Genomic DNA, 14,985 nt, shown 5'->3' with positions numbered 1-14,985 from the left:
GAAGGAGCTGCACTTCTTTCCCAGGTATACCCTAACGTACTGTGTATGGTATGCCTTCAGAAGGGAGACAACGGCCCCATCGCTCCCACTGACGAATCCTTCTCGAGGCCCATTTTGCGTCTAACTTCTCATTGGGTCTGGCCTTCATTGACGGCTCCAAGAGCGGCTTTCCCAAAACGCACATTGGGCGGTGATGCCGGACCATCCGGCAGAGTGTATTACTGGGCTACGGGTGACGGATATGGAGGGCGGCTGAGGGCAATCGCACACGGGCTTTGTATGGAGACATGGAAGTTGGCTACGCAGAGAACGCTAGTCAGAGTGCGCCGAAGTCCACAACACCTCGAGGGGAGGACACGTTAGTTTGATCGACAGTCAGCAGGTCCCGTGATCGCTGGCCTGAATGCTGCTTCCACGAGGTGAGTGCTGCAACGTGCTTTTGTGTTGATTGTCGCTCCTCTTGGTTTGAGGGCCCCGGACAGGTGACCGCTGTGCCGTATCATTCGGGCCAGACTCACAACAGATACTCTTGGTTCATCCCCCTGGGGACAGGACTCGAGTCAAAACATTAACGTTATCGGCTGAGATACCAGAGCCCTTGCCTCCGGTTTCCGGTGACTATCTTATTCGTTCTTCCTTCGTCTTCCGTACTCGCCCTCGCCCAGGGGCGGTATTGGGCAGATACCTATATCGTCAATTTCGCAATTTGTTGAAATTTTGTGCGCAATGCGCTACGTCAGAGAGGCCTGGTCCGGGTTCGGAAGTTCCCTCGGCCTTGACATATGAAAGGTTGCCGCGAACCCTTTTTCGTCGCCCTTCTGACATGGCCAATCTGCGCCGGTCCATGCACCTCCTGCAGTTCCGTCCCTCGTAAGGCTCGGGAGTGTCGGTGAAGGCCAAAACGGCAGCAAGGTCGGTTGATTTCCTTCCATATCCTCTTGGAAAGCTGCCTGGTTTTGACAAGCTACTGTAAGAGGGAGGGGCCTCTGCTGCATTCACCTTAGCCAGTGGATCCGGTGCCGCCATTTTCCAGTGGCTGCACTGCGTCCGCATCTGGGCCATTTTGGTTGGCGGCGGCCAGTCCTTCACCAATGGGGGCGGCGAGACCTGCATCCAGAACCTGCCGGCCTCTGGCCATTGGCCATACAGCGGTCGCAACAAAAACCGCCCACTTATATTGGACATCAACGCAGCAAACGACTGCTCTCGGCGAGCCATTAGGGCACCAAAACATACACCAAACATGACACTGCCCCTTGTGTGAGTCACGGTGACCGGAGGCAAGCGAGCTTCCTCTCTTCTCTTCTCGTACCAAATGAAAATCGTATTGGCATGGGAAGCAAATTTTTCGACACGGTGAGCTGAAAGGGGGTCAAAAGCGGAAAGGCGACCGGGATGATCGGGCCAAGAACGCTACTGTGGGAAAAAGCCACGGAACGGGCAGCAGGGTAGGGGTGGGCGTTCTGGAAAAGCAAACCACGCCCAAGTCCAGCCAAGGGATGGCCAACTGTGAACCGAGCCAAGGTCAAACTTGAGAGGTGAGGAAGATATGTGCCCCACCGAACGTGCTAGGGTGCAGGTCCGTGAATGAATCGTGCCCTGTTCCGGACCTTACCCTTGGATAATTCTGGCCTGCCACTCACCGCGGCCCGACTCCGCTGACCGTGTCTTGATACTGTATGGGGACGAACGTTCTCACCGGTTCACCGGTTATCCAACAAGGCCACACACGGTGAGCGGGCCCATACGCAAGGACCATATGTGTGAAGTTGTCGGGCATTATGCGATGGGATGATTGCAGAACCTTTCGGCTGTTGTTGGCGATGTCCACCGTGATGAGAGAGGGAAGCCGCGTGAGAACGTAACTGTATGGCAAGGTGGCTGTTCAGCCACCTTTGAGTCGAGTATTGCGTGTTCTTAGATTGGGAGGTCGACAGGGCTACCTAGCACGATAACGTTCATTGCGGTACGGGGTGTAGTGCCTTAAACACGGAGTTATATATGAATTGGAGTCGAGGAATGGAGGCCGAAGAGGAAAGGGAGTTCATTTTGACGGTGCAATCCGAGGACCGTTGGCTAGTGTAGATGCAACGAGATAGCATATGTACAGCTCGAAACCTTGAAACAATCCAATGGAGATGCGATGTGGTTTCCTGGGTAGGAGTTGAAGTTGTTGGAGGAGCATGACGGAGAGTCGAGACGGGACGGCAGATTTCCTGGTGTCTCCCCGCTGTCAATTGATGATTGGGTCCAGAGTTTGAACGCGCGAGACCCCACCTGGCCCCGCCGAACGGCCTGGCAGCTGCATGCATCCGGGACACGCGAGCGCAAACCGCCTCGCAGAGCAGCACGAACAGGAGGATCTGCATAGGAAGAAAACCACTGCAGCTGATGCGATCAGTTCCCAGCTTTGGACACGACAGTGGATGCACATGCTCCTTGGCACCCCGGATTTTACCCTACCTTATGTACACCCAGAGATGTCTAAGGTCTAGATTTTGAGAACCATTGGATTTGTTTATGATGACTTGAAGTCAAGCACTCCACAGACTGACCGGCTTCAGAGGTCGATAGGAAGGTCTCACCTTACTCATCCTAGAGACTCTCCAAGAAAAACCTACAGATGAGCGTGGAAAACCATCCTGTGGTCAAGGCGGCAGCAAGAACGTCAGCTTGCTGGCATCTTTACGGAAACCTCAGAATCTTTGCTGTGTTCCGAGAGTTTCGGTCACGACTTCCACAAGAGAGGCAGCGATGCTACTGTTCATCTACGCCGTTTTCTAGCCTGCTTGCGTGGCTGCCCCATCGATATCGCCGGCCTCCATTCCAATTGTTACTTTTGCGATACCTGCTGGCCCTGCAATTGAAAGGACCCCAAGTTCGACACCGTTGTCATTTCAGAAACTCCAAGGTTGTGCTCGAAACCTGCCTTCCGGGACTTCCGTTAGCTGTCAATGGCATCTACCGAGCATCCAGTCTGTGCCAGGCTTCTACGCGCTGTTTGGATATCACAACCTTTCGGAGGCGAATCTTAACTGATCATGTGCTCTATTGTATGCCAGGGGCTCGTGGCTTTTCTGTCCATTGACATGCCGTCGTCGCAAGCCGGGCCTTTGCGACGCCATTTCTGGAAGATGACTCGACAGTCGCCGGTCACCACCATCAAGCGCACCCTTCTGTTAACAGCATTATCGCATTGATCGTCGCCAAGTCGCCAGCCCTGGTTGCTTGCTCGTGAATGAGACGAAAATTTTCTCACAGCCCATTTCCTCAGAAGTGATCCCCTGCTCAAATGGTGAAAGTTGGTGCCGACCAATTTCGCTTAGCCGACCAGAGGCCTGTCGGCCGAAAATCCGGAAGCTTTTCCCGGCGTCGCAAATCTGACCAGACCAGGCACCTAGGGAGTGTGAACGAGGATACAGTAAGGACTGTAGTGTACCTAGTGCGATGAATCAATCTCCCAAAACTTTCAAGAGCCGGATTCGCTTCATAGTGATTATGGACCCGTCGCTGTCGATAGGTAGTGTCAGCAGCAGAAGGTCACAAGTGCCCGTGGATGTGCGACCACCTATCCATAGTGTAAAGCCGCTCCGGAATCTGTTGACCGAAGAGCGGGCCGCACTACACAGTGTCAGCAGAGCGTCCTGGAACTGGGCTGGGGGGTGTGCTATCTTCTCGTTCTCGCTGACAAGGCAGAAGCGATGATTACGGTACACTAATAACACCCCCACCGCAAGGTGCGGCGTTAGAGGCACGCCCCTCCATGTTCTCCGTTGAGAATTTCAGTTGACAGGGATGGAAGTCAATTTTTCACGTCCCGCCCCCTGTCATTCCTGGTGGGAGGGGCAGGTTGGCTCCCACTTGATTCTGCCCGTCCTTGCGCACACCTTGGCTTTAAAAGCGGCGCCAACCTCCCAAATTCCCCTTTTCTACCAACTTTGGCTTCTGCCAATGCGCTTAACCACACCATACTGCTCAGTTTTCAAGACCATTTCTCAGCGATTCTGAAGTCTGGACCATTGTCGACTCCAGACCATTCGAGAAGCTGCCGTCAAAGTCGCTGCCGACTTTGGCCCCGACTCTCCGACTGGAGATAATATCACCGGATCCCTGACATGTTTGCGATCAGAAGACGGTTTTCCTCTCCTCTTCCAACCGACCACAGACCAAGGTGACGGGTGTCACTTTCTCCAGCGTCACGACATAGGCGCCACTCAACCACGGATTTTGAGCTGAGCAAGAACGCAACAAACGACCCCTCTCGGCGGCCGGGGGGTACTCTAGCGAGTTTTCATTTTTTTTTTCGGGTGTGGGAAGGAAGAGTATTTGGGTGTCCAAGAGGACATCGCAAGAGCAAGAAAGCATGGCTGCCAGTTACTCCCCGTACGGGTCCACGCCTGGCCAGGAGTATCTCTACGATGAGAAGAAGTTTCCCAGCCCGTCCCCGACGCCATCGCCTCGAGGACCGAGCTATTACTACGGCGCGACGCCGCAACGGCCTGCAACGCGGGCTCACTTTCGGAACGGGAGCACTACCGGCATCAGCAACGGCTATGCGAGCCCTCGTGCTCCCTCGTTCTCCCCGCGGTACACGAGCGACGGCCAGTACGCCACTGTGAATGTGAGTGCCTCGCGTTCCACGCGCAAGCCAAGTTTTTCGGGTCCGCCGCGCCCCATGCGCGAGCGCCGCACTTCGTTTTCCTACCATCCGACCACGGTCTCTCATGGGGAATCCGACGAGGACGAGTTTATCGATCTCGGCGGCCGTACCTTCGTGCTGCCTGGATGGTCCGGATCGAGACGATACAGGGACCACTTTACCGTCAATGCTGGTGGGCATGGAACTGATTACGGGTACTATGCACAGGGCGGTCCCTACTTCGACAGGGAGGCTGTGTTCGCGTCGCCGCGGTACGAACCGGAGCGCCGTCCCGCGCCACCTGCCGCTGGTCACTCTCGACGCAACTCGACCTCGGTGCCTCAACGGCCCCAGACCGCCCGGCCCTCCGCCATGCACAGGAAGCCGCCACCGCCCCCTCCCGTCCGCCAGGCCACGGAGGCCGATGCTAAGCGGCACAAGATCCCAGCGGGATACTCGCTCAAGAACTGGGACCCTACGGAAGAACCCATTATGCTGCTCGGCAGCGTCTTTGATGCCAATTCCCTGGGCAAATGGATCTACGACTGGACCGTCTACCACCACGGTGCTGGCTCGCCCATTGCCGAAATGGCCGGCGAGCTGTGGCTTTTGCTCATCCAGCTGGCCGGGAAGATCAAGCGCGCCGAGGAAATCCTCCCTAAGATCAGATCCAAGGACAACCGCGAGATGGTTGATGAGTTCATTGAGGCTGGTTACCGGATCACCGACAAGCTCCGGAAGCTCCTCAAGGCATGCGAAGCTCCCATGCTCCGCTCCAGCAAGCAGCGGAAGGAAGGGCAGCTTGGCAAGAGCGCCGGAGTCGAGTTCGTCGAGACTCTCTTTGGCCGTGATCGGGAGTACGAGAAGACGGACCGCTTCATGGCGTCAGTCCGCCTCTGGAACCTCCGGTTCGACACGAACTGTGAGGAGATCCTCAAGAATCCCACGGTGTAACACCACCATCTCTCCAGCCACACGCCAAAACACCACACCACACACCACAAAATACTACAAACACAACACAAGATACCCACAGAGCCAGGCTGTACGATTAAGTCTCTCGGAGTCATTTTGTCATTTGCGCTGTTATACAGAGGGGTTCTCATTTCCTCGTCTCTGGCGCCGGGGCGTTTTTTTTCCGCCTCAATCTCGATACACATTCCACGGGATCAGTCCCGCATCATGGTGGCCGTCTTTCCGTTTCGGTCTTTTGCAATGATACCCACAAGTACGAACGGCCTCTTCTGGCCCCAAAAACATAAACAAGCGATGCTGTTGGGGCATGGAGCAGATCACACGATCACGAAGCAGTTGTTGCAGTCGCAGACGGACTGTAGCTCTCTACCTATCAGAGGTGTACGGGAACTCAAAAGTACCGGTGTCGGATCTTTGCTTTTTTGGAGCGTGTTTCTTTTTCTTATTGGGATGGACTGGTTCATGGACTGGACTCTTTGACTCTGAGCGGATGATTTCAGCGATGGGGAGTGGTCGACGATGGTTATTGTCACCACACAACAACTTTTAATGGTGATTTTGGGCTCGGGACTCGGACTTGGAAAGAAAGGCCTGTTCTTTTCCAAATCTTCTGGTTGTTTTGATCAGATGGGGTGTCATCTTGGATACGCAAGAGACCTCGTTCACGTTACTCGGCGTCAGTGACGCGCTCCGACAATTACGGCGAGCCGTCTAAAGTTCCTTTCTCTGTTTCTCCTGGGTTTCACAGGATGGATATACCCCCTTGTCAATTTCTGGTTATTGAATGCATAGTATCATAGACTAGTAGTAGGAATTAGAAGGATACCTGGGTTCATTATCAAATGCACTCATTCGGAGTCAATAATTCACGCAAACGGCATTTTACAAACCCAACCAAGGTAATTACAGTCATGTCTTGTCCCGGTGTTTCTGCTGCATTCTCGTAATCGGGAATACGGGTTGCACTAATGAAAGCAGTGACAGCGCAGGAACCTACCCAAAATGACTTGTCAGCCATCATCAGTTTGTGCCTTGCTCTGCAGCGTAACCCTAGATTCCAACCCTAAAAAGGGGCCGCCCTGTTCTCTGGAGCAGGCACTGCCTCAAAAGTCATTCGAGGGATGCTTTTCTGTGACCTGGCACCCAGAAAATTTTCTTGCTCCCGTCTGTGCCTCACAAAACGGAACGGCGGGAAGTTCAGGTGAAACAATCGCACACACCCCCCTCCTCCATCCTAAATCGCCTGCCTGCCTAGGTGGTGATGCAAGGGATATGCCATACACCGATAACCTGGACGTTCAGATAGGCATCTAGTGTTTGTCGAGGTCTCCAGGACGACCCTGCCACGAATGGCTGGCTGCAGGGGCTTCGCCAAAACGCATCCTCCTGATAGCCAAGATCTTCTGGTTCCGACTCGCTCAACACCATCCAACTACCGTATAGACAACACTGACGACAGCCCCTGAGCTGCTTCCCTTCCAAGCATGGATAACTGGCCCCAGCCTTCCGAAACATGAAAGCTGCCAAACATGAAACTTCCCTTTCTTTCTTTCTCCTTTCTGTGCGCTGTCTCAAACTTTCCATTTCACAAATTCACTCTCACCTACATGTAAGCCAAGAACTCCAGTCTTTCCTTTACACAGCATGAAATGAGCCGAACCTGCCTTCTACAAGTCATGCAATTGCCCGCGGCCTTGCCGTCACGCTGCCCCGGATGTCAGTGGAAAAGGGATGACCCAAGATGGGATGGCTGGTCAAAGATGAGGGAGGGCCCCTCACCTTCCATCGCCAAAGTAGGTGTATCCGCACCTATGCAGCCAGCCGGCAAGGCCCCCCTCGAACATCGATTTGACAGGCCAGAAAAAGATGCGGACAACCACGGCTGGACATTAAGTGCTCATACAGTGCATCACTGGTGTGCGACAATACTAGTATGTCCTGTGCACTTATGAGGGCCCAGGGCTACACGAACTGCCAGGCCTGTGATCCTCGCCTGAGGTCTCTCTCACACGGCGGCCCCACAAGCGGCTGCGTATTGCGGGTTCATCCCATGAAGGAAGGTTAGAAGTTGCGGCGCAATATGAGCTCGCCTACCCGTCATGTCTGCAGGTGACATTCTCTCTCGACGCCGCAAGCCGACGGTCCGATTCCAGCGGCCGACGACCCATTCCGGTTGTTGTTTGGTCGGGCCAACAAGTCGTACAGTACAGCCTTTTCCAGGATTCCCCTCACCACAACTAAACCACCTAGAGCAGAGAGCAGCAGCCTTCGCATGTTGCACGCGAGCCAGACTCGCACCACTCATCCACAGACGGAGCACAACGCAACTGCGGCAGCATTTGTTGAGATCACAGCACACACTGGGATGAAGAATATGGAGCCTCATTCAAAGGCGTATCTGAGTAGTGTATTCGTGATACCCGATCAAGTGGTGGTGCAGTGTCATTGTTTCCCCGCCCAGCCTCCGCTTCCATCGCCAAGACCGGCCCCTGCCCCCCTTCAACGGTTTGAGTGAACTTGCCCAGCGTTCTTATGAGACACAACTCATGCCGTTTGCTGCTTCGCCATGCCACCGACAAACAATCCGCGGGGCTGAAATCTGCGGACCCCGGCCCCGATCGACAACAGGGCTTGCTGGAGATGCTGGCGGCTGGCAGCGCTAATCAGCCCTACCAGTGGAGCGCATCCACTGTGTCGACCCCAATCACAGCCACTGCTCGTCTCGTTTCGGCAGGCTTGATGGGATTCAGCAGAGCGCTTAACGCGGCCAATTCCGCTCATCCGATCGTCAATCAGTCCCGTCCTCGGACTGAAATGCCGGCAATACTTTTGCCATCAGCATCCTCCCGGCAAGGCTGGGCAATCACCCTTAACCCCCTAGCCGCCACGGGTCTCCGAACACAGTAGGATTAGGTGATGTGTCTCCGTCTCCCGAAGCTCCCCGACGAGCCCGGTATGCGGTCGACATGCCACCTACATCGGCTTAGTATTATTGTACATGTGCCTGTATAGTCCGTCTGTTGACTATCCCGTCTGCCTTGGGATTACAATCTGAGGTGCTCCCTTGCTGCCTGCGGCGTAGGCGTAGGCGTAGGACTGTGCGGCACTGCTAAGCGCCGTGCATGGTGTCCGGCACGGCAGTTGGGCGGGCCTGTTTTCGCGGCCTGCCTTGGGGGAATTCAGTTGGGATGGAGGCTGAATAAGACCCCTGCAGGGTGTGTGTGTTTTTCGCCAACTTTAGCTAGTACCCACTGTCCGGTGTATATTCGGCCCCGGAATCTTCATTTTTGGCCAGCTCGTGGCTCGGAGCCGGGCCCGAAGGATCTGACCCGGGCTCACCCCGGCCTTTCGCCTGCTATCTCGGTGGTAGACTCGACAAGAAAGGACATCCATAGGGCAGGTGGGTAGGCACCTAGGCTTTGGGCTACCTACCTACCTACCTATGCAGTTCCTCATCAGTTTGCTGCGCCGATGTCAGTGTGTTACCGGACACACCATTCTACCGCCTGAAAGCTCGCTCCCGTCCCCTTCATTTCCAGAATACATGGTGGCTGGATGTTTGCTGGAATGTGTATCCTGATTCCATATCTTTTACCTCGATCCCGTCCTCCCACGAACACCCCCTCTCACGCAAGCGTTCGTTTGACCCAGGCTGCAATGCTGATGTACCGTTGCCTTTGCTCAGTTGCTCGGTTGGATCAAACGGTTAAACAGATGTATTCCGTCTGCAGTCCCAGGATGCAGGTTGTCTGTACGTTCGTGTGCGGGGGTTCGTCTCCCAACGGATCCCCGGCAAGACTAGAGGCTGCGTCAAGGTAGTTACACAGAGGTCCACATGAGGCTGTTGTTCTTTTTGACTTCAGTAGCTCACTTACTATTGCGGGGGTACAATGCGGTTTGTTATTCTTAATACCAAGCTACGTTGTAACCCCTTCGTAGCTGAGGCTCCTTGCCATGTAAGAACCTACCTTAGGTAAAGTACTCTGGTTCAACGTTTAGGTAGAGTGGGATTGACGATCCTACTACACATTACTTTACTGTTAGAAGTCGCTTAATCTGGATGAGAATGTCCATCGCATTTGTAAGCCAAACACAACCTGGATGCTAAACTCATGGACGTCGCCTTGTCGTCAGCACTGCACTTGGAGTGACTAGGGCTTCTTCTGCGACTGATAACATGTTTCGGCCTGTGAGGCAATGCCTACCTTATTTGTGAGGCATGCCAGTTCTACCCATATATAATAAAAGCTTCATCCTTTCACGATCCCCTGCTGTGTATCATTCACATGGGTGGTCAGCTGCATACTACTTCGTTATTCTCGAATCAGCTACCATTCCAATCAGTTGCACAACAGATCGATATTCCCAGATTCGGTCTCGTGCTCGGTCGTGCGGGCGGCTATCTGCAATTGCATGCAGCAGTGTACTTCCTGGGTGTCCAATGAGGGCGCAGTGTGGGATCTGCGTCACAGTGACAGACCTTCAGCGCACGCGTGTTGGTGTGCACTCCTCTATACCGTTTTGAGGCTGTTCACTGCTCTGCCCAATGCCCGTGAAGAGCGAAAGAGCGTGATCACATATCGGAGCGATCCAAACCCCGTCAAGACACTTGCAATACACAACTACGTATCGTTCTCGGGTGTCTCTATCACCAGGTCTCAGACATCCTGTCTGCCGTAGAATGCTCCTGTTTGTCGTCTCCCGCTGAGTAGAGAGAGACTTACATTCCCGAACTGGCCAGCATTCCGGACAGTGAACGATCAACTTCTGCACGACCTTTGACCCTGCCGCTCGTCTCACCTTGACTTCTAGAAGAAAGCATAGATGTACCTACATATTAGGCTCAGTAGGCTGCAGAGATCTGCAGCATCCGTGTATTTTTAGGGGGTGACAGTGTGGCGTCTCCCGGCCCATCGTCACTCAAATCAGGACCTAGCACATTCTGCGTTTACCGGGCGTCAGGCGCAGCAGCGCATCGCAGTGGCGTGCAGCCAGTCACGCCAGTTGGGGACCAGCAAGGACGCCAGGGTAACATTGGTCACTGGTTCCGAGCATTCCTCGGCACACCCCCCTCAATAAAGCTGGCTCAGCCCACCAGTTAGACGCAGAGGAGCAGACTGCTACGCAACACCAACTCGAAGTTCTCCGAAGCTTCCTTCTTCGGCTATTGTGTCTCTCGTCAGCGCCGTACCGTCCTACGCACGGTACGATACACCCCACCCCATGGGCCAACGGACCATTGCGGATGTTGGTGTATATATCGCCCGCACCAACGGATGTCTCGGGCAGACCACCCGGAACGGCGATGCCGCGTGTTAGTGTATAAGATACCCCAGCATGTGAATCAGGGTTCGGACCGAGAAGCAGGGGATGGATAGAGATCAACATCACTACAACATGTAAAGACCGTTCATTCCATCTACCTTGTAGACTCCCGGTGTGGAAGTCTCGGCCGTAGGGCAAAAAGCAGCCTTCAGGCGGAGATTACAATGCCCAATTCACACCCGTAGGGGCCAACTTCTAGTGTAGCCCGGAGCGGGGTAGTACTTGTGCGAATGATGTTAGAAAGGCTGCGGGGCTGGGCGGGGACGTGGCGAGCTCCGGCCCGATGCGTAGCTGCCCCTCATTCTACCATCACGGCTCGGCTTAACACTCAAAGATGGTCTTGATAAGCTAGAATCAGGGAACTCGTTGAAACAAGATATCAAATAACTGCTTCCCTGACGTAATGAAGCGCCTCAAGTTGTTCTGGACAACGTTGTAAAGCTGTATGTTGCTACCTCATCCAGGGGAAGCTCCGGCGGCCCCTTGGAGACGATGATCAAAACCCCGCAACCCCGCGCTTAGCGCGGGGTTGCGGGTGACCGACGTCATACGTTAGGAACGGAGCAAATGGGCTCCATGTGAAAGGACAGGAACGGGTGAGAGCAGACTCGGACAGCGCACAGAGTCCTGGAAGGTAATTTCAGACTTCATTCAATGAGGGAAAGATGAGTGATTGCAAGCAATGAGGTGGTCGGTCAGAATGTCCTGCATCTAACAGCGGGGCTAGGAGCTGGTGATTTACACGATTCCTAACCACATTCCACCGCACCGATAGGGAGCAATCTTCTACATTCAGTCTTCCACCGATTTGTTCCTGGTTTCACTTAACTCTCTAGAGGGATTCCTCCGGTTAGTAACGCTCGGACCCCCAAGTGACTAGTACCGCAGAAACGTTCGTGCAACCCGTCTCTCTCCTTCGGCAAGGATACCACAACTGATTTACATGATGCTTGTACGAGTTCGCCCGTTATGGCCTGACTCCCCTCAGTCGAAGAAACCCCGTCATTACCACACCCCCCAGCTCAAACAGGGGACATCTGTGGAGAGTTGTGTGTACGGACAATACAAGTACCAGAACCCAGACCTCATCACCATGACGACCGGCAGCGCCAACACCGCGATCACGCTGACAACCGGCAGGAGCAGAACAATGACCGCCAACAGCTCCGTCACCCCGACCATGAAAACCCGCTGGGAGCATCAAGAAGATTACCGATACTACAATTAAGGTAACCTCCGCCGGTATTATCGACCCTACATGGGAGTAATAGGCCGCCTGGAGTGAGCTCCAATCTCCAAGTTCAGATGTCCATGTGACAGAACAACTAGCTTGTTCCCAGTCGTTTGCCGGTCAAGTGGGGTTTGAGATGGTTATTGAACGTCCGGTGTCTGTTAAATGGGCGCGGATTTCTCATTCTGCGCCGCTGGATGACTGGAAACCTTCGCCGGATGGTTGGGCTGCTGTGCGGTGGGAGCCTGCAGCAGCGAGGGACTCGGTTGGTGGATGGGCGTTGGGGCTGCATCGTCGTGCCTCTGTCTCATTCTGTCTGCGTCAGTATGTTTCGCAATCTGGCCTTCGCAAGTTGCAGTAGAGGAAGGTGCAGACATCGCGCGAAAGGTGCAGCCTTTGTCCGGTGTCCTGGCCCTCGGATGAAGAAGGCACAACATTGTTGGCACGTCGTGGGCCGTAGCCTGGCACGAGCTGGGCATGTCAGATCTTCAGAGTTCAAGACTCACTAGCCAGAGACCCTGGGCCATCAGTTCCGTCCTCCGCCGCATTTAGACATGCGTACATGACCATTGATTACGTACCTTACCCTTTTGAGCTGTCTGTGAAACTGCGTATTAGGACTTCAACTGAAGTGATGGAGCGACACGACTGAGGGCTCACAGAACCCCAACCCTGGTTCTCGACGTAACATACCCATCGTTTCAGGGATTTTCGTATCTGCATTCTACAACCGGTTGATCAAGAAACAACTTAGCTCCCGCCAACCGAGCTTCAATCGTCCCGCCGGCGTCATGCATTATATAAGATTCTGCCGGCCTCCGGAGGTGCAGACCGTCAAATCCCAGGCATTCGTCAAGCTCGTGCTGACCATCACAACGGACTTGAGCGACTCGTTCCTCGCACCGCGCAACCCGGTCCAACTTGCTGTCATTGGCGCCTACACCGTGAATAAGGATGGGAAGGACCAGCTCATCCCCGTCAGCTTGGTCCAGGGCAACAGCCCCCCGACATGGCGGGCTGGAATGAGGGTGCTCAAGCTTGACCTCCCATTGCCCTCGCTGCCCATCGAGACAATACAGGTCCGGCCGCTGAGTCGTCAGCTGACGGCAATGAGCACGAGCGATGTCCTCCCAGGTACTCAAGGCTTGATCATGTCAGTCTTTGCGGACATGCCCCAGCCACGGAGCGCGCTCTCGCCCTCTGTCTGTTTCCGGAGTCTGAGACTGCCTGCGGGTGAGATGGCCGCCGCCCAACCACTGCAGATAGAGGAAGATCTTGGTGAGAGCATCGCTCGCCACATCTGGGATTCTGGTATTGTCATGGTTACTCTCCTTGCAGATCTTTGCTTGGATAGCACAGCCGGGGTTGGCAAAAAGCCGGTTCCCCTATTGCGCGGTATCCTTGATCGCCCAGACCGGCGACTGAATATCTTGGAGCTCGGCTGTGGTGTTGGCGTCGTGGGCATTGGCATGGCGCGCATCATGTCGTTGAGGCCGACAGGAGAAGCACCACAAATTCTCATGACAGACCTTCCCGAGGCGGAGGGCAAGGCGCGAGCGAACATTGCCCGCCAAGCGGCAAGTCTCGGGCAAGCATCGATCAATCTCGACTTTGAGCCTCTGGACTGGCAAGATGGGAAGAACGGGATCTTTGGTGAGAAGGCCGCGTCCCGCGCTTGGGATCTGGTGGTTCTCTGTGACTGCACATACAACACCGACACGCTGCTGCCTCTGGTCAAGACGCTCTCTGCCCTCCACAGCCACGCCGCGCGACACGCATCTGCTGTGAAGACCGAGGTTCTCGTGGCGACGAAGCCAAGACACTCTTCCGAAAGGATCTTCTTTGACCTGATGTCCGCTGATGGATGGGTCGTTAGAGAGCAGACCGAGATGCCGCTTCCTCTCCTCGATGGAGAAGGTCAACGCGTGGAGGTTTATCTGTTTGGGAAGCCGTGAAGACGGACACTTCATATGCCAACCCATATAAGCCTCGCCATCTACCCTGGCAATGTATTGCACAGCGATTTGATGATGCCGACCACATGAGCAGGCGGCCGTGTTGCAGGAGAGAGAGAGAGAGCGCGATAAGTAGATATCCATATCCAATCCTCACTCAGCACAGCTCACGCCGCTGCCGTCGGTGCATGTGCATGATTCAGAAGTTTCTCAATGTTTGGCAGCAGGTTGGCTGATGAGCAACAATTGTGATCTCACCCTCCATGTTGGTACGTTCACTTCATGTCAGGGCGGCGCGCGGAAGGCGAGACATGAGGAAGTATCAAGAAACAATTAAGTTGTTAAAAACGTTACCGTGGCACATGCGACTGCAGTGCCCCGGGCAGCTGATTTCAGCAAGCAATGCAGCGGCGCACCGAACAGAGATCACCCCGCCTACCTAGGAAAGGCACAGCCGGAGCTTTGGCAGGGATGCAGTGCAATGCTGCGAACTCAGGTTTCTGACCTATGTACGAATTACCTCATACACAAACAAAATGAATTCTTTGTTGACGACCCGAAAACTTTCAACTCGCCGAGTTGCAGATTTGTTCATCCCTCCTCGGACCCACACGATGATCTGAAATGCACCACGCCTTATTGGCTGGCCTCTTCCAAGGTCAGCCAATGAAACAGCCCACGATGACCCGATTTGGTTGTGCCTGACGGAGTCTCTGCGCCTGGGACCCACAGTTTCAGCTCAGCAGCCTCGCCGCCAACAAGCTGTGACATCAACTCAGGTGGGCATATAAAAGTCCGCCTCCATCACTCCTTCTTCACACTCAACATTTGGCCCTTGACAGCTCATTCCTCAGTCAAAA

General features: G+C 54.5%; 2 protein-coding genes across 2 annotated transcripts; both read left to right on the top strand.

The window, feature by feature from the left end:
• The first annotated feature begins 4,230 nt into the window (after positions 1–4,230).
• Positions 4,231–5,707, top strand: B0T15DRAFT_266995 (uncharacterized protein). Its single transcript, XM_062863420.1, has one exon. It carries the CDS (start codon positions 4,364–4,366, stop codon positions 5,591–5,593), a length of 1,230 nt encoding a protein of 409 aa, XP_062718988.1. The 5' UTR covers positions 4,231–4,363; the 3' UTR covers positions 5,594–5,707.
• Positions 5,708–12,908: 7,201 nt separating this feature from the next.
• B0T15DRAFT_539502 (putative methyltransferase-domain-containing protein) lies at positions 12,909–14,622 on the top strand. The gene has a single exon (XM_062869738.1). It carries the CDS (start codon positions 12,962–12,964, stop codon positions 14,123–14,125), a length of 1,164 nt encoding a protein of 387 aa, XP_062718987.1. The 5' UTR covers positions 12,909–12,961; the 3' UTR covers positions 14,126–14,622.
• Positions 14,623–14,985: the final 363 nt, after the last annotated feature.

Source organism: Chaetomium strumarium, assembly GCF_033439665.1.
Source record: "Chaetomium strumarium strain CBS 333.67 chromosome Unknown B0T15scaffold_6, whole genome shotgun sequence".
Classification (NCBI taxonomy): domain Eukaryota; kingdom Fungi; phylum Ascomycota; class Sordariomycetes; order Sordariales; family Chaetomiaceae; genus Chaetomium; species Chaetomium strumarium.
Note: the sequence above shows the minus strand (reverse complement) of the source record. Positions and strands in the feature narration are given on the sequence as shown.

What these genes read in the sequence shown, in the direction of transcription:
- B0T15DRAFT_539502 (XM_062869738.1), top strand. Translation starts at nt 12,962, where the DNA reads ATGCATTATATAAGATTCTGCCGGCCTCCGGAGGTGCAGACCGTCAAA.
- B0T15DRAFT_266995 (XM_062863420.1), top strand. Translation starts at nt 4,364, where the DNA reads ATGGCTGCCAGTTACTCCCCGTACGGGTCCACGCCTGGCCAGGAGTAT.